General features: G+C 39.5%; 1 protein-coding gene across 1 annotated transcript in view; it reads left to right on the forward strand.

Moving 5' to 3' along the window:
• Positions 1–11,291: 11,291 nt before the first annotated feature.
• The window catches only part of LOC145987825 (RNA polymerase II-associated factor 1 homolog), a 74,876-nt gene continuing 66,311 nt past the window's right edge, over positions 11,292–19,856 (forward strand). The window contains exons 1-2 of the mRNA XM_083122557.1: positions 11,292–11,453; positions 12,042–12,134. Of these exons, the coding sequence (XP_082978683.1) occupies positions 11,383–11,453; positions 12,042–12,134 (164 nt within the window). The 5' untranslated portion in view covers positions 11,292–11,382. The remainder of the gene's footprint in view (positions 11,454–12,041; positions 12,135–19,856) is intronic.

Raw genomic sequence — 19,856 nt, forward strand, 5'->3', positions numbered from 1 at the left:
TGATCACCCGTCACCCCACTACTGGTCTAAGACCTCCACGCTATAACAGGTGACGGAGGAACAGTGTGGGAGGGAGACCAGCAGTCGGTAGGTAAGCCAAGGCCCGCCAAGGTGCTGTAGAGCTATGGGGTTATGTTATGTTATGTTAATAATAAAAAAATAGCATGTACACTAAGATATACAGTGACATACACAACAAAAACATATGAACATGATTTAAAAATAAAGCAAAAGTTACTCTACGCAGTGGGTTATTTTTTTATGAACTCATTAACGAGCGGTCTCAGGTCCAAATTATCAAGCACAGTTTGATGTATGTGGAGTACCGCTAAGCTGCTTAGTCTCTTCTGCCTCATTGTAGATCTCAAATACGAGTATGTATTTAGTCGGCTAATAGCACTGAATGACCTTTCGGCTGTGGCTGTCGTCACTGGCACAGTGCGGAGGACCATCAAGCATGAATTTGGCTCCTGGAGGGTGCTGTCTTCCAAAAGAAACTTCCTTGTGTCACGCATGGTAGTTAGTACCACTTTCATCTGTTTGGCGATATCACCAAGCATGGATTCCACTTCTGTAGCACCAATGCGTGGAGACTGAAACTTACAGTTTACCTCTTCTATTGGACCCATCACATGGCAGTAGAGGGAGAGAAAGAAAAATGTCTTGAAGTGAAGCATTGTCTCCAGGTATCCAGCACATTTTAATGCTGTGTCAGTAGAATCTTCTTCAGAAAATTTCTCAAGAAAATTGAGAAGGTTTTCATAGTTCCTTAAGATCTGTTGCATACTGGAGGCTCTCAACGTCCACCGACAAGGGCAGCCAGCCAGTATTGCCAGCCTTCTCATTCACATCAATAATATTCCTAATTTGTTTTCTTTTAGGGGATTCCCAAACAGTCTTTAACAAGTCGTTGGCTAAATTCATTATGTCTCTGATTAATATATGTATAATAGTAAATAATAATTATATACTTAGTATATAGTAATACATCAAATGTTTTGCTGTCTCCGGTCATAGCCCCCCTAAAGTTGATGATTTAGCGGTCTCAGCCCCCCAAAGTTGATGGTCTAGAACATTTCAAATGTGTATTTAAAGTTAAGTTCATGTGGCAGAATTCAGAGTAAACTTTATAAGAGAAGAAAAATGTTACATTAGATCCTCTTAAACAAAATTATTTTGGGGGGCTTTGCCCCCACATCCTTAACATGGGGGGGGGCTCGAGCCCCCCTAAGCCCCATGGAGTCGGCGCCTATGATGGGAACAAAAGTCTATCGACAAGTACGCTGATAAGTATCGTGTGAGGCGAAAACTAGCAAATTGGTAGCCAGTCCAGCGCCTACTAGGGCATATCTACTGGAGTTGGTTTGGTTTGAGTTGGTGTTTTAAGTCCACTTTATGCACAGTAAGGCTAATCGAAACTGGACCTACAGTTTAAAGTGGGATCCGAACCACTTGTGCCTCCACTTGTGCCTCGAACCCGGGACCCCTTGATTACAAGGCAATGACGCTACCACTGCGCCATGGGGGAGGCCATATCTACTGGAAATACCAGTTCTGTGTGATGCGGGCTTTAGACACAATGGACGGTTGGATCAAATAAGAAAGCGGGTCATCCATTTGCAAGGAATCTTGCATGCTTTTCTCTCGCTCATGGTCGCTGACCCTTGCGCCAGGCATAAGAACGGTTTATTGCTATCCCAACCAGATGTTTGATTGGTTTGGTTTGATTTGGTGTTTAAGTCCACTTTATGCACAGTAAGGCTAATCGGGACTGGACCTATAGTTTCAAGTGGGATCCGAGCCACATTGTGCCTCCACCGGGTATCGAACCCGGGACACCTTGATTACAAGGCAACGATGCTACCACTGCGCCATAGGTAAGGCACCCCCAACCAGATGTGAAAGTGGATGGGGGGGGGGGGTTGCGGGTTAGGTTAAGTTCCAATATATCTTCAGTTTTCCACAATATTCAGTCATTCAAAACGTTTGGAAGTTTTGCACCAGTCTGGCCACTTCGCGCGTGCGCAAAGCTTGCTTTGCCGTTGTTCTGGTGTTTGATGGAGGTTTATTGGCGGCTTGTGGGGAATTTTCTGTATTGGTATTAAACTATTTATGCATACTTTTTTACCAGGCGCGGATCCACGGGGAGGGCGATATGGGGGCGATCGCCCCTTCAAAATCAAAAGCTTAAACTAAGTTTTCCATACATTATATTTAATTTACATTTCATTTGCATGTCAGTATTATACAGTAACCTCTCATGTATTTAATTGGTGTAATCATTATAGATGGCTATTTTGAATATTTTATAAATATTGTAATACCGAATTTCAGTTACTATTATTATGAATTATTTGTTCCCAAGCTTGTATTGAGGATGTGTGCTAAGGATATACATTCTAAATCAAAGATATAAAAATAAGTAAATAGCGACATGATTTTATAGGAGAGGTCCTTGTTTCTTCATTTCCCCATTTCTATTCGCATCTTTATGTAATTACTAATTAGGGTTATCACGGTAATGGAAATATACAGGGAGTCCATAAAGTCCTGCAAAAAACTAAAACTCTATAACTTTTAGCTGTTACGTTGAACAATACACATTTTTTGGGTGAGAAGGGTGGAAGTTTAAAGTTTTGTTCTGGCCACACTGCTCAGTGACGCTTGCACTGGTAATCACGTGATCATGTGACTTAAGATGGCGTCCATCCAAGAAAAGGCACAGTGTGTTCTGTGGTTTGCAGAGTTAAAATCTTGTGTTTCAGTGCAGAGAAAGATCCAGACAACATATGGGAAACCACCCCCAGCAAATTCAAGTATCAAGAGATGGTATGAAAAGTTCAAGGCAACGGGAAATGTGTCAGATTTGCCAAAAAAGTGGAAGGCCAGGATGGAGTGACGATGTGATTCAGTCAGTGCAGGACAATGAAATCGCTGAAACGAAGATCACTGGAACTGGGAATACCAAAGTCAACGTTACCCAAGATGGTATGCAAGAAGCTGAAGTCCCGGCCCTACAAGTTAAAATTTGTACACGAGCTGATAGTCGAAGACTGTGACATGAGATGGATTGGCCGAAGAGGGCCCACACCTTGGCCTGCAAGATCACCAGACTTGACACCTTGCGATTATTGGTTGTGGGGACATGTAAAGACCGAGGTGTATTCATAGAAACCAGCTAATCTGGATGACCTAAAAGAAAAAAATAAGAGATGTGATTCTGAATATCCCAGGTGAGCACAGTCAGCACGCAATTCTCGGTTTCACAAAAGACTGCAACAGTGTTTGGACGTGAATGGTGCACAATTGGAGGTTTGGCGATGAACCTAACAAGCAGGAAATAAACTTTGAACCTTGCTGTAAGTACACAAAAAATATTTTGTTAATAAACTTAATAGTTTTCAAGTTATAGAGTTTTAGTTTTTTGCAGGACTTTATGGACTCCCTGTATAATATTGAATGAGAAAATTAATAAGCATCCTTTACTTATCTAAGGCTCTGTCTGAAAGGTACAACGTACATATTTGAAGCATGGTCTTAACGGAAGTGACGTCACTTAGTACAGTTCGAAAGCGTCAAGTTCACGTGGTATCGAGACCACAGGACAGAGCACACGAACTTGGAGGCTTGGTCATGTGACAAGTGGACTTGTTGTTCATTTGTTTGAAATCGCGGAGGTAGAAAGCCAGCAAGTTGTTTGTTGCAGTACTTCTAAGGTGTGGAAATGCATGTATTAGAACACTTACAAATCAAATGCTATGTGAAATCTGTGGTGAAAAACAAGTGTTTAAAACGTGGAAAACCAACCTGTCCTCAGTTATCTACTGATCGTATTTGGCGCTGCAGTCGAAGTGCAGTTCGAATGATCTTCACTTCCAGTCCACGATTTCAAGACTGCACTGCGAGACCATTCTCGAAGTATGCTCACTTCAAGTACGGTCTTGCACCTTCCGGACACGACCCCAGTTTCGGACCCAGTACCCTTGCTTTCAGGGCAAGGCGCAAGGGAGGACACCCCCTCCCCCACAAATTTTCATGTTTATTAAAATGTACAATGGTAGAGGAAATTTTTAAAACCCTTTTGGAACCTAATGTTCATGTTCTATCCTGACCCCTCCCCAAAGTTAGGCCCAAGTTACACTGGTGACGGAACCTAGAGGGGGAATTATGTTGATTTCATGAAATGCATGAAGGATAAATTAATTCCCCTCGAAATATATTTCTAGATACGTGATTGCAAGCTTCGTCGTTGTGTGAACAGTTTCTGTAATTTTCTCTGTTGTTCAGTTTTAAACACATTCAGCAGGTTCGTATGGCTGTATGTACAATTCTCATTGCAAAAAAAACAACAACAGAATCTATAATTTATTTTCATTTTAAAAAAGGGCGCTATCTAAAATAACATTGAAACAAGCGACTCTGTGTTTTGTAAGGATAGGAGCCAGGTCTTGCCGCGAGAAATTGACCGAATGCAATGGATGGGCGAAGCCAAGAAAACGCAACGAGAAATGGGTGAACTTGATTTTCCAGCTGCAAGTAATCAACTGTCTGACTCCATATTTTGACAAATCGCAGCGTCTCGCCAACGGCAAGGGAGCATTTCCTTCTCGTTTTCTTTGTAAATGGACTGAAGATGGAATTAGTTTTCACGTTTTTCTTGCATTATTTCTTCCAGACAGCCAGGAGCACCTGCAAGGGGGCAGAGAGGGCCAATTGCCTACTCGACTTCAAATTTTATACAAATAAAAATTAATTTCGTAAAATTTTCTTGCTCGCTTCGCTGGCGGGGCCTGTGAGAGTTATCCCTCTATGCTCAACGATCTGAATGAGAATAATTGTAAAAGAGAATGCCATGACATCCCATGGAAATTATTTGCGTGCTATTAAATCAATACTGTTTTTAATTTATATAAATTTGGATCGAAACATTTTCTTGCTCGCTTCGTTCGCAATTTGTTTCTTTTTGTAATGCATTGTGAATTACCAGAGGGACAAGCAAGAACAACTAAGTACTTCAGACAGTTGGTGCTATAAACAGTTTGGTTTGGAGGAAAAGGAACGTTATATATATCATTTGGCTTGTTATGGGGCGGATGAATTGATTATGTAATGTATTTAAACAATATGTTACACACACACACACACACACACACACACACACACACACCATCACACACACACACACACCCCCCCCCCACACACACACACACACACACACACACATACACACATATAGGCCTATATATATATATATATATATACCCATCAATGGCATAAAACTAAAAGAGTGAGATAAAATAAGATTTTTTCCCCCGACTGAACTTTCATCAAGGCTTTTGCCCCCTTAATCAGACAGAGAGTCTGCGCACGCCTATGAGTATTACCGTGCACTTTATTTGACCCAGAATTAAAAAAAACAACCTCAAAACAAGCTGTTGACAACTTCTGCACCAGCATACATAAAAACCCATCGCTTAAAAACACATAGAATGTAAGAGAAGAATTAATGAATTCAAAATAGTCATGGACAATTTGCACGTTAATACTCATGGATCCCACTGTACATTGTACACCCAACGGCAAAAGAAACAATAGGCGAATTTTCCATGACTATTTTCATTTTGTCTGTTTTACCACAGGTTTTGCACAATGTGAAGAAAATGAATTGAAAAAAGATCATCAACATGCAGGGGACAATACCTGCTTAGAATCAACAGAATTCCATTCCTTTAAACAACACCGGATGTAGAAAAAAAATAATGAATATAGCGATGGACAATTTGCCTACTATTATCTTTGCCGTTGACTGTACGTGCCCTTCAAATTTTTGGATGGGGTACAGTACCACCCATAAATCAGTAAATCCAAGTTGTACCCCTTACCCCCTCAAATAACATGACAGACACAAGGTGCTGCTGTGAAAGGCCGTGTCCAGGGGTGTAACGAGAGTGTACTGTGGCCAGCGTGGTTCCTCAGCAGCAGCTAAGCCTGTGTGGAGGCCCGTACCCAAGGGGGGCAAGGGAGGTCATGCCCTTCCCCCCTCGAGCCATTAAAAAGTAATTTGAATGTATAAAAACCTACAAAAATTACGTTGATGGCTTTTCACATTTTGCATGAATTTCGATTTTGTCCTTGCACAAATGAATAGGTTCTTTCTGGACAGAGGCAGGCTTTAGAAGTCTGCAGTCTGCAATATTGGGCTATTTTAGTTCTATAACCATTTATGCAAAGAGCTATCGGACGTTCCAATTTAGTCGGGACAGTCCGTTCCTTTTTATCCATGTCCCGACCTTTCTCGCCTCGGCTCGGATACTACTTGCTATAGCTAAGGGAAGAAAGACTCTTGCGCCACTACAGAAATTGTACTGGTTATGTAGGGATTCTTGTAGAATACTGTGTACATTATTAAAATTGTCTGAACTTTTTATGAGTCAAAAACAGATGTTTGACACTCGACAAATAGGAATCCCGTCATTATTGAACGATTTATTCTATTACAGTGACACAAATGTTTCACATAATTAGAATAGAGGGGAATTTTCCATACTCTTTACATTATGGAAGAAAGGTTCCTCAATAACTGCAATACAAAACCAACCATACAAGGGGCATTTAGCTCTCCACCCGCACCGCAAGGTCTGAGATCCCTTTTCGCCACCAAAGAGCAGAAGGGAATAAAACTTTGTTTTCATTCTCCAACATCAGGGTTTTTCTGCAACTGATGTCTATTCTGCCAATCAATGGCAGGGTTGATTAATATAATGTAAATAGGACAATCCACTTCACAGCAGAATCTTTGCTAGATTTTTGGGCCAAAAAATTGCCTGAAGTACATTTAATATAGTGCAGAGTGAGCACAAAAACACTCCCTGGTTTTGAAAGGGTATCACTTTAATACCAAAAGTAGTATTCTACAGAAATGTTCACAGTAGTTGTAAAAACTCATAAAGTTTTCGTGGTGTTCATTGGAATTATAAATGCTCAATGTGCGCGCCACCTGTTACGCGGGAAACATGGAGACGATAATCCAGCTCCAACCACACCTTCTCAAGAGTATCCGGTGTTATGAAGTTGACAGCTGTACTGATGCGTTCCTGAAGATGATTCAAGTTTGTGGGTAGTGGAGGTACATAGACCTGGTCCTTCACGAACCTCCAAAGGAAAAAGTCACAAACTGTCATATCCTGTGATCGTGGGGGCCACTTGCATAGATTTTGATCATTGGGTCCAGCTCATCCTATCCAACGGTGTGAGAGGTTGTCATTCAGAAAGCTGCGTAGATACAGATTGATGCCAGTGTGGGGGCGCTCCATCTTGTTGTAGAATGTAGTCACCTCTCTCTGCAGCAAGTTGAGGAATTAACCAGTCACGTAGGATTGTTAAGTAGCTTTCACCTGTGATTGTTGGCCCCTCAAAGAAGAACGGACCGTACACTCGACGCTCTGACACTGCACAAAAAAAAAAAAAAAAAACATTCACCTTGGGTGAGTCACGTTCCACATCAAGAGTGGCATGCGGATGCTTCCTTCCCCAGATCCTAACATTATGCCTGTTCATTTTTCCACTCAAGTGGAAGGTCGCCTCATCACTAAAAATGATCTTTGTCAGAAAGGTTTCATCGTCATCCATTAAAGTGTGGATAGTCTCGCAAAACTCACGTCGCTTTACCTTGTCTTGTGGATATAACTTTTGAACCCCTTTCAGCCGGTACGGGTGAAAACGCAAACGCTTCCGTAAAATCTTGCTTACGGTAGTTTGTGGCACCTGCAACTGCCTGCTGGCTTGACGTGTTGATTTTCTGGGACTGCGTACAAAGACTTCTCGCACACGCTCCACAATTTCCTCAGAGATGGACGGTCGGCCAGAATGTTCTTCTCTTTGATCACAAATGCATCCTCTCTCAACAAACGTTTTATGCCACTGCAGAATGGATTTGTGTGTAGGTGGATCAACATTAAATTAAAGTTCCGTTTAAATGCACTCTCACAACACTGCTTGTTTTGGCAAATTCTAACACGCACCAGCTTCTTTGCTGTGGAGTGAACGCCATTTTCGATGTTACTGCCCTCTAGCTACCGAATTCACAACTAGCGATTCTGAAAAGAAAGATATTAAAATATTTTGAGTTAACTGAGCTTTGGACATCAATTTTATCAAAATATTCAAGTAACTATTAATTTTATGACATCTTGAAACCAGGGAGTGTTTTTGTGCTCACGCTGTATATTGTTATTTGTCCAAAACACTCAAGAAATTAAGTACATTATTATTTACGAAATTCTGTCAATCGGAATTTGTTTTAGTGCAATTCTCATCTTTTCTACTTGTAATTGTCTTGAACATAAATACACAGTGGTGTGACCGTACAAAAGACAACTTTCACAGTGTGCAGAAAACATCAAGGCCAAAAAAATTCGATGCTACGAGCCATTGATAATGGCATTTTCTAGCCCACATGTATGCAACCCCATTTAATAGCTTCTTGGTTGCCACTGCCATTTCTTTTTACTGTCGAATAAGATTCTAAAAGCGAAAATACACCATAGAAACAAAATTACGCCATCAGACACACTGCCAGGGTGAAGTAACTTAGCTGTTCCCATGAGATAATTTATTTAATTTACAGGATTCGCACTGACTCCAAAGTCCTGGACAACTGGAGGAGTCAGAAAAACAAGCCTAGGACTGAGGTAATTGGAAACAAATTATTTCTTTAAAAATAAAGCTTTCAAAACCTGCAAAAGTCAGGGGAATTAAATGATTTTTGCTTGGCAGAATTTGTAACCGGAAACACGTTTCGTTTTATATTCCCAACAATCTTCCTTTTTGGGTAATATTGATTATAAAAAGCTAATTTCATTTTATTTTTAATTTATTTTCAAAAATGTCCAACAAACGTGATTCATTAGATTAACTTACAAAGTTGAAGTGTAACTCTTATTTTTAGCATGTTAAATCATTACACAGTTATGTAAAATACCTGGAAAAGTCAGGGACTTTGCAAAGTGGGAGTGAACCCTCATCTATCAACCCCACACACATAAGTTGCTTTTCGTAGGTTATTTAAATTGTTTCCATTATGCATACATGTAGTCTACCCGTATCATATTTTTTTTCTCTCTCTGACAGAAACAAATGTCAGGGTCAACTTCAAATATTTGTCACAGGCTTGCATACATCTAGGTTAGAAAATGCTGTTCTTTAACATTTCGTAACAAAATGAGCAAATTTCTCTACCCACCCTCTCCTATACACCACCTCCACACACACACACACACACACACAGTGTATAATATGAGAAAAAATTAATTAAAATTTGTCTATGGGTCTGACCCCCCCCCTCAAAAAAAATCCTGGGCACGGGCCTGCCTATGTGTCCATCATATTTGTGTTCTGGCTGGAGCGAGCGACAACAGTCAACCATGTCAACTCTTGACAGTAGCTAACATTGACCTCATAATTTTAGAACGCGCATTTAACTCCTAAAAAGTAGAGAACTGGAAGTAAGTATAAATGAACTGTTATGTAGGAAGTTCCTCACTTCCTACAAGGAGCAATCACCACTGCCATTTCCAAAACCACAGGCAAATTTTGTCTGTGCCGATATTTTTCAATTTTTATAAAATTTCTGTGACAAAATTTAATGATCTAAATGGGCGTCTGACTACCACGAAGAGATTTGAGTTCGATTCCTGTGGTGGCTGATCTCAAGTGGGAATTTTTACGTCAACATATCTGTTCTTTCTGGGGCACCACAGCTTGTCGTAAATGAGCACTTGGTTGCAACCTTTCCGATGGCGTAGTGGTAATGTCGTCGTCTTGTAATCAAGACGTACCGCGTTCAAAACTCGGTGGAGGTACATAGTGGTTCGGATCCCACTTTAAACTGTAGATCCAGTTTCGATGAAGCTATCTGTGCATCAAGTGGACTTAAAAATCAAAACTCACACCCAAGTAGAAAGAAAGAGAGAAACCAAGAGTCTCGGGCATTAAGTGTCAGTCTCATCTCGATTTTTTATTTATTTATTTATTTATTATACTGCGCACAACAGGCATCTGCCCTTTTACAGTGCACAGTAAATGTCTTACATAGGATTTATACACATCAAAATAATATTTATACACATTTCAGATATAAAAAAAATACATATAGCGGTTATGTATATCGTCCTTAAACATTACAGTGGATAATACATAGGTCTGTCTTGTTCTCGGCCTATACAGTCCAGTTTTCTAGTATAAGGTCGAGTCAAATGAAAGTGAGTCAGTCTTCCCCCTAGGTCGAATTGTTTCATCAAATGACTTGGGAGTTCTTGTGAATCACGTGATAACTCGCTGCGAGGCGAGGTTACTGCGTGATAAACAAAGGTCTGAATTACAGTTGACGCTCCGTGGTGCATTATTTCAGGGTGATTAATTAATTGCAGGACAATGGTAGGCCACATACAGCTAATGTGTAAGCTCTAACGAAGTTCAATTGGAAAACCCTGCAGCACCATCCTTACAGTCTGGACGTTTCGCTACGTAACTTTCACTGAAGTAAAGAGGAAGTCGAAATGTTACATATTTACTTCGGATCCTGATGCACAGAAATTCTAACCCAGCTACCACAGGACTTTTATGAGCGTCGTATCACTAGAGTGCGCGTCAAATCTCCTGCATATGGCAATAGCCAATAGGAGCGCACTGCAGCGGTGCCATGTCGAAATCTCACACGGAAAAGAGACAGCGTGGTAGAGCGAAACGCCTTGTCACGGAACTAGGCAACGCCGCACGTCTGTGATTCGCTGGTGCTGTTCAGCCGTTCAAGGCCATATGCAGGAGATTTGACGCGCACTCTAGGTTCGTTACACAGTGGGACAAGTGTCTTAATACTATGCGTGCGTATTTCTGACATATAAGTTTGTTTTTCGTCCAAATATCGTCTTGGCTTACATTAATTTGACTCGCCATTATATTTCAGCATGCATCAGTCCAGAGAAATTTATCCTGTTTTGAGCTAGAACATTGACGGAAAAATAACCTTGTTTCATAGATTACTCGAAGCACATGCTGTCAGGTGCAGGTAAAAATCACACTACCATCCCCTCCATTCATATCCTACAATTGCTTAACTATTTGGTGAAAAAACCGGAGCGCCAGGTCTGAAATTTGTACAAGTTTAGAATAGTGAAACCTGACAAAGCAGATCGATTTATGAATGACGTAATTGTGGCGGCCAATAAAGTTGAGTTCAAAGAGTGTCTGGACTATTTTCTTATTAACACAGTTCGCATCAAAGCAGGAAATAATCAATCAAAAACAGTGATAAGGTTTCATGTTATAGCGCTTAATATTGTGTTCATTTATCGAATTAATTAATTCCTTTCCAAAGCTATAAGAATGGCGCCAACTATCCACGCAGAATCTGGTAAAGAGAAACGACTTCTTTCAAAAACTTCCAACAGGCCAATGTAAGTTACATTTCAGACGTGCTAGCACAATTTCACAGCGTAGCTAAAACTTTACAACTTAAAATATATAAGTTTTTGCTTTTTGAATTAATGCTGAAAGCAACGTGGTATTCTATTATTTTAAATACTTCAATATTAATGAGAATTGTACGTAAACATATTTATTTTTTTGTAAAACGATACTATGATATGAAGATGTTATGTTATGTGTAAAAATAGAACGTTAATTCATGCCGTAATCTTTCGTAAAAACAAAGTTGAGACTAAGTTTGTTTGTACGTTTAGACAATAAGGCATATCTACTAAGTTAATTTATTATAATACTTATTTCGATTGTATAAGACACAAACGTTTCAGACTAGAATACCATGGCATATGCTTTTCCAAATGTTCGTCCGAACAATTTTGTTTGTAGGTCTCTTGTTTAGAATAAAATAATTTTAGCAAATTGTTTATTACAATATCAAGTTAGTTTGGAAAACTTCGATATGACTGACGAACAATGTATTTGACAGTTAACCATTTCTATATTAAAATAAGAGCCTGATCAAATTAACATGTTAAAATAGATCCTATATATATTTTCAGATCTGATTTTGTGTGTAGACCCAAATACAGCAATACTCTTCCAGATATACCACTTATCACAAAATTCTTAGTTTATCCGTTTGATTCTACTAGGTAAGTGACAATATATTAGCTATTAATATTGTTTGGTACTTGCCAGTTATAATTTATGCATTGTATGCAGTATTTAGTGAATTCTGAAGATAGCATGCGTGTTACACATTAATTTCAGGTATGTGTGGAACGGTAAATTTTGAAATTTTCCTGCACTGTGAAAGTCTCGAGTTATACACAGTACACACTATTCCCCCCTCAACTCAAGTTATTGTTTTTGCATTTCTGGTGTAAAAAGTGACATTTTCAAGAAGTTTCATGCCAATATAGTGGCAGAAAACATCGAGAATTAGACACTTTTAAACACGATAATTTGTAATTTGACAACTGTTCGTTTACCGGACGGGATTTCTTTTATCAGATTCCGGTACTGACTTTTCGGGATTCCACGCATTCCTAAAGCGCCTTGTACACGATCAAATAAATCATAAACAAGTGCTTGAATTGGACGCTTAAAAGAAAATGACGTCAGAGGTAACGCCATTTTTCTCAATGGATCCAAAGTTCGGTCAAAGAATTTCTATTTAGGATTGGTTCTAATTAACACGATCCAAGTCTGACTGTCGACCAATCAGAGCATATGCTATTGAAATCGATTATCGAAAAGAGACCTCTAGGTCACGAATGCAGGTGTAATGCCGGCCGCGTGGGATGTAAACAATGTATCACTTCACACTTTTAAAAGACGATAACTATTCAATCGAGAGGAATAATGTTACGTATTAAATGATTTTAGGTATGGGGGTTATTCTTGAGTAAACAAAAAATAATCGATCAGAAAATTCGATTATATATGTCGGGGAAAGAACTTTCGGTTTGGGCAAATTTCCAATGTAAACAAGTGGAACACAGATCGTCACCGAGATTATTTTCTTATAAAAGATCCGATACAAAATGGATCACTTGAAATTTTTGAGTGATATAGAGAAACAAAGGTACCTAGAAAATATTGGAAATTCCCGGATCCTTTGGATGAAGATTTACGGAAAAATAGTAGTCTTTTTCAAGACAACAGTATCGTGTTAAGACTTCTGCAGGTTGAAATAAAGCTTATATAAATTATAAACATTGAAATACTTCAATTTTACAACAGTAAAATATATAATTTTCGACATTGTGTAGTAGTCAAACACAGCCTTTTTAATTTTATCATGTGGCTTAGATAGAGCGTCGTCAGAAATTTTTGCAGGTGGTAAAGGCCAGTAATAAAACTAGAATAGTATAAATAATAATAATAATAATTACAACTATTATATATATTATACAATAAATAATTACTAAACTGATGAAATAAACACATTTTATTCTAAATTTATATTTATTTTTTATTTATTTATTTATTAATAAACACAACAGGCGAGTGCCCAATTACAGTGTTCTACATTTCTTGCTTTGAGTTTGTAAATTTACAGTTTGGTAAGAAATATTATTTTGCAGAAATGTAAATAAACATAAAACATGTCAACGCTAAATTATATGTGTATACAACAGTTAACAAACCGAGTTATAATAAATAATACATGTTAATTGAAGAGAGGTGGAATAAAATATCTAACTATTATCTACAAAAATAGCCTACATGAATACAAGATTTCAATTATTAAGTACAATGCGCAACGTATTTATCTTTACACTCAGTATTTCAGATCTTTACCACCATGTACGTACAATATATATAAGATACTGATATAATATATTATAAATTACATAAAATATGGAAATAAAGTAAGCACAGTATAAATCAAGGATAGAAGTTATTTACATTAAAGAAATATATTAATTATGTGTGTAATAAATGACCTGTAAATAATTAACACCTAGAAAGTACGTACATATATGTAATTGAGTGTTATTTTAGGGGGTTATTTTCTAGAATTCTGCAAGTTTCTGTTGCATTTATAATAATTATTTAGGTTTTTAAGTGCATTTTGCTCCTTCCTTAGTCACATTTACTTTTCTGAAAATTCTACAACGAAAAATCAGCCTTTTACTTCTGTTGAAATGCAAAGAGAGAAAGCAGGAATAGGATTGGAGTCAGCTGCAAATAAAAGTGTGGTGAGCTTTATTGCAGCGTTCTCCAGTGTGCTTATCGAACACAAACTTGAAACCTCGGCTTGGAATACTATCAAATACGCTATACAGATCATATTGGCCCAGCGTGGTTCAAGCTGCTTCACGGAAACGCGTTCGGGCTGCACAATAATCAAATGAGGCCAGTGACGGCGCCAACCTAAAATAAGTGGGGGGGGGGGCTACAGATTTCGGAGTCAAATTCTCTGGGGGCTAACTAATATCGACTAAAAGGTAATTACTTAATACTTTACTACGGTATAATTTTACCAGTGACATACTTTACAGTCAGATCCAAAGATAAATCACTGAGATGTTATGTTCCATTTTGTTCCACATGCATGAATTTTTTATGTCAAATAAAATGCAATAATTGTATTGTTTTCTTTTCTAAGCCATTATCGAGAGGAATAGTATCACATACTTACTATTCATATGAACAGTAAACAAAATACACCATAAAAAATACACTCATTATCAACTCGCTGGATATCACGTAACACTGTTTCTATGTAAAGAATGTGAGTACTTTTTTGTTCAAAAAAGAAAATAACCACACCAAGAAACTACGATAAGGTACAGTACGTCTGTTTTTATGAGCAGCTAAAACCTTGTTTTGCAAGCTCTTTCTCAAAGAACAGAATAGATATAGCATTCAACCTCTCATTGCCATTTCAATTATGAAGGCAACACTTGATTTGCCGTAAGCAGCCGTTGATAGGTGTGGCCACATTCAGGCGCGGCTCGTGCATTATTTACCCGGGGGTTCACTGAAGTCATGTGACATATATTCAGTTTCCGCAAAATAAACTTCCTACGCCTAACAAAAGGATGGGGGGCGGGCTTAAAAGATTTGTCCAGAATTTTTTTTTATATGGGAGTATAAGGTTTTGTATTAGGGGTGTGCGAATAAATTTAGGGCTGAAACTACAATAAATTGTGCCTTTATGAAAAAAGTTGAGTTTTGTTGGAATGGACGTCCTCAAGTAGGGGCAAGTAATATATTTTTTCCTCAGGAGGAGCAAAAAACACTCCTTCAGTCTGAAGTTACTGCAACGCTTTTATAATAATTACCAAAAATTACTGTGACTGAAATTAAATTATATGCGTGTAATATATAATTTTTGGTTTACATTCAATTCCCATGGGGGGCTGCCCCCTTTTCCCCTTCCGGACGTCCATGCCGACTAATCAGAACTGGTCCTACATTTATTAAAGGGAAATGGCAACTAATGGCATGTGCATACTAGAAATCGAACCTGAGACCCTTTCATTGATACAAGATAGCTTTGTTCAAATTTGGGGCTGGTCGACCAGCACACGCTTTTTTTCAGTGGACAAGGAAGTTCGTTTACGTTAATTACGTGCATTTCCATCGGTCATTTCTTACCTGCGCGGACAGCAACGCCTACACTGCATCATGTGACATAACCTAGGTAAAGTCCATCCCTCGCTTCACTCGCAGCATCACTTAATACTTTCCAACAAGTATCCAAGCACTTCAAAAACTAACAAACTTGAGACGATTGACACCGAGCGACAGCGAGTCACGTCTTCGCGCCATTCTTTCTCTTTCGCGAACCCGAAGTGTTTCCACCTTTAAGTAAAAACCTCTGAATGCATGCACGAGCTATTTTGGTAATGTATCTCCTTTATTTTAATTCATCGCATCTAATTCCAGCTTTTATTTGTTTCCACTCATCCATCTCTGCCACAATTTTGCATTTATTCCAAGAAGTTCAGTACAAAAATGATACAAAGAGAATATTGAATATGTAATGTGTGCGCTTCAAACTTGAACCGCACACAGCAACACTGGAAGGGAGGAAGCAGCGAGATCGGAGCCTTGTCCCGCGCCTTCTGCGAGAGAACGAACTGCGCATGACCGTTGGGTTGAACATAGGTTCTGCAAATCTCATCTTCCATGTATTTTGTCCTATACCCTCCTCGAGCTTCTGCTCCCGCACGAAGCTTTCACAATGGCAAGAGCTGTCCTGTGGGGGTTCAAATGAGGGTCTGTATCAGGGCGGCCGAATCGCGGTTTCTTCTTCTCAGCAAAAGAGTTCACCGTATTACGGGCACAAATACATGACTTATTGTGTAGAATTTTTAGCGAAATAATGTGAAAATGTAAAGACATTGTTTATTGTTCATTCTCGAGGTGATTATCGTATATTACTGGGGGTTCACTGATCCTGTGCGCTATAGGGCCAACCGCGCCTGGCCACATTTCAATAACACAAAGCTTATAAAGTTCGTAAAAGGTAATTTTAAATATTTCACCCATTGCAAGCAGCTGCTGAAGGGTCTTTATTTTGAGTTCCTGTCTGCCTTAGTGTGCCATAACTCTAAACTGTTCAAATTACAACAGTAGGGAGCGGCGAAAGATTGTAGCTTTTCGTGCATCAGAAAAGCGGAACTAACTTAATAAAGTAGGCATCAAATAAACAAACCACCCTTGAATAGAAAGTATGTTCATGATGCCATTTTCTCTGCCATGATGAAATACCTTACTTTTTCTTGTTCAACGACTGAAATTCAGAACTTAGGGTTAAAAATCGGAGGATGCCGAAATGCCGTCCACTTAGGAGGTGCCACTCACAAGAAACAAGAACATTTTTACTACAAATTCACTTCTACTAGGAGACAAATACATTGTCATAAAAGCAATGAATATACACTATGTTGCCATTCGTCACCGGACACCCCTCAAAAAGTGCTTGGGATCGTCTGTACACATCATACAACCTATAAAAGGCATTGCCAGTTGAGAATACACTCATACCAGCTACAGCAGTCAATATGGACAGACGATGCGAACTGAGTGAGGCAGAACGAGGGATGATCATTGGAGCCCACAGGTTTGGGCATTCGACCCTTGAGATTTCCAACAAATTTCAGATACCCCGGTCGACAGTGAGTGATGTTATCGTGAAGTGGAAGCAAGAGGAGGTCATGACATGCCGTCTCAGACCCAATAAACCGAAAATATTAACAGATCATGACCGCAGATGCTTGAAACATGTGGTGAAGTCAAACCGGAAGGCGTCGTTACAGATGGTGGCACAGGAGTTTCGATCGGCTTCCAGTAGTGCTGCAAGTGATCGTACTGTCTGCCGGGAGATCGTCCCACTTGGTTTTCATGGTCGCGCAGCAGTTCACAAGACGCATATCAAAGCCCGCAATGTGGCCCGTCGGTTACAGTGTTGCAAGGAACGCCGCAATTGGACTCTCGAACAATGGAAATCCATCCTATGGAGTGATGAATCACGCTGGCGGTCTGATGGACATGTGTGGGTGTTTACAGGACTGTATCGTACCCACAGTGAAATTCGGTGGAGGTGGCATCATGGTGTGGTCCTGCTTTTCGTGGTATGGTCTTTGCCCTCTTGTTTTAGTTCGGGAAAACATGAATGCCGATGCGTACCAAAAAGTACTGGACAATTCTGCGCTACCGACATTGTGGGAACAATTCGGTATTGGCCCATACCTGTTTCAGACGACAATGCTCCATGTCATACTGCAGGCATTATCAACACGTGGTTCGAGGACATGGGTGTGCAAAAACTTGATTGGCCAGCCCAAAGTCCAGATATCAACCCCATTGAACACCTTTGGGACAAGTTGGAGCACCGCTTGAGAGCCAGGCCATGCTGCCCAAAAAACACCACTGAGCTGTTTGCCGCTTTGCAGGAGGAATGGGGAAAGATTCCCGTCGACACGTATCGCAAATTGGTGGAAAGTCTTCTTCGAAGGGTTGCGGACATCATTGCGGCTAAAGGTGGCCCTACTTGATAATGATGTGGTGCTGCAACCGGATTAACGTACTGGTATGGGGTGTCCGGTGACGAATGTCAACATAGTGTAGTTGCAACTCTTGCACTGGGCATTTTTATTAGTGAAAATAACTGCTGAAGATTAAATTTTTTTCTTAGAATATATTGTGCATAAATACTACACAGAATTGATTGAATCAATAGTTTTAGATTTGCTTCAAAGTTTGATTCTTCTGCACAGAATCAAGTTTGTACACTATGGTGGTACTGCAGAAATTCTTTCCTAACCTCACAAATTATAATTAATTAACATGTTGGACTAGGACTGCAGCAAGAAAATTGCCCAAGTCTGCTGATATTCGCACCGTATTTCAATGATTACTCGATTGAATTTGTATTCATTCATTCATTCATTGTTTTCTGCCTAATTGGCAGGTTTTTCACTGCAATCTCCAGCTTTCCCTGTTCTCTGCCTTACGCTTCGTAATAGCATACGACCCAGTTAATTTAATATCATTCATAAGCTGATATCTCTTTCTTCCACGGACTTTTCTTCCTTCAACCATTCCCTCCAAGGCATCTCTTAGCAGGCAGTTTCTTCTTAGACAGTGTCCTAACCAGTTTCTTTTCCTCTTCTTGATGGTCTCCAGTATAGATCTTTTTTCACCAACTCTTTTCAGTACGGCTTCGTTTCTTAAGCCCCTATCACACGGAACTGGATTTCTAGTTGAAATGCTCTAGTTGACGCTGGACTAGCTACCCATTTGCTAGTTTTCGCCTCACACGGTACTTGTTATACCGTACTTGTCGATAGTCTTTCGTTTCCATAATGGCGGCCGCGCGAGATGTAAACAACGTATCACTTCACACTTTTAAAATACGATAACTATCCAACCGAGAGGAATATCGCATCGCATTAAATGGTTTTAGGTAGAGAAGAACGGCGCTGATAAAATACGTACTTTACAACGTTTGCTATACACGTATGGAAGAATATTTTAGCTTTTTCAATTGTAAACATGCCTTTCGTGTTGTATGCTCTCGGAAGCCACAGACAAAAAAAAAGGCTACTTTACAAACTCACAGAATATCTTCACATGGCCAAACTTTGCTCTGATTGGCTGTTCCACAGAATCTAGTCGAAGAAGTTAGTAGCAATTAGAACATGTCCTATTCCTCAAAACCAGTCAAGCAGTCAGCCAGGCAGCCATGATTACTACCCAGAAAGTCAGTTCATCGCCAACTAGGGCATTCCAACTAGAAATCCAGTTCCGTGTGATAGGGGCTTTACCTTGTCTGTCCATTTTACACGCTCCATTTTTCGCCATGTCCACATTTCAAAAGCTTCGAGTCGTTTCTCTTCATTTCTTCTCAACGTCCAGGTTTCTGCACCATATAGTGCTACACTCCACACAAAACATTTCACTAATCTCTTCCTTAGAGCTTAGACCTATGTCCATGGGTCCACAAAAAACATTTTTTCTTCTATTGAAAGCTTCTTTTGCTATTGCGATTCTCATTTTCACTTCTTGGTTGCAGCTCATGTCACTGCTTATAGTGCATCCGAGGTACTTGAAGCTATCCACTTGCTGGATTCTTTCACTGTTTGCTCTCACATTAATATTCCTTGGTTTCCGTCCTATAACCATTGCCTTTGTCTTCTTTACATTAATCTTCATTCCATACTGCTCACAGCTGCTGTTTAACTCTTCTAACATACTATTTATGGTTATTTCATCCTCAGCGAATAATGCCATGTCATCAGCAAATCTTATGCAGTTTATTCTTCTTCCTCCCAATTTGACACCTCCTGTGCCCTGGAAACAAGTTTTCACTATATCTTCTAAATAGATATTAAACAAAGTAGGCGATAGGC

The sequence above is a fragment of the Lepisma saccharinum genome, chromosome 5 (genome assembly GCF_977018435.1).
Source record: "Lepisma saccharinum chromosome 5, izLepSacc3.1, whole genome shotgun sequence".
NCBI lineage: Eukaryota > Metazoa > Arthropoda > Insecta > Zygentoma > Lepismatidae > Lepisma > Lepisma saccharinum.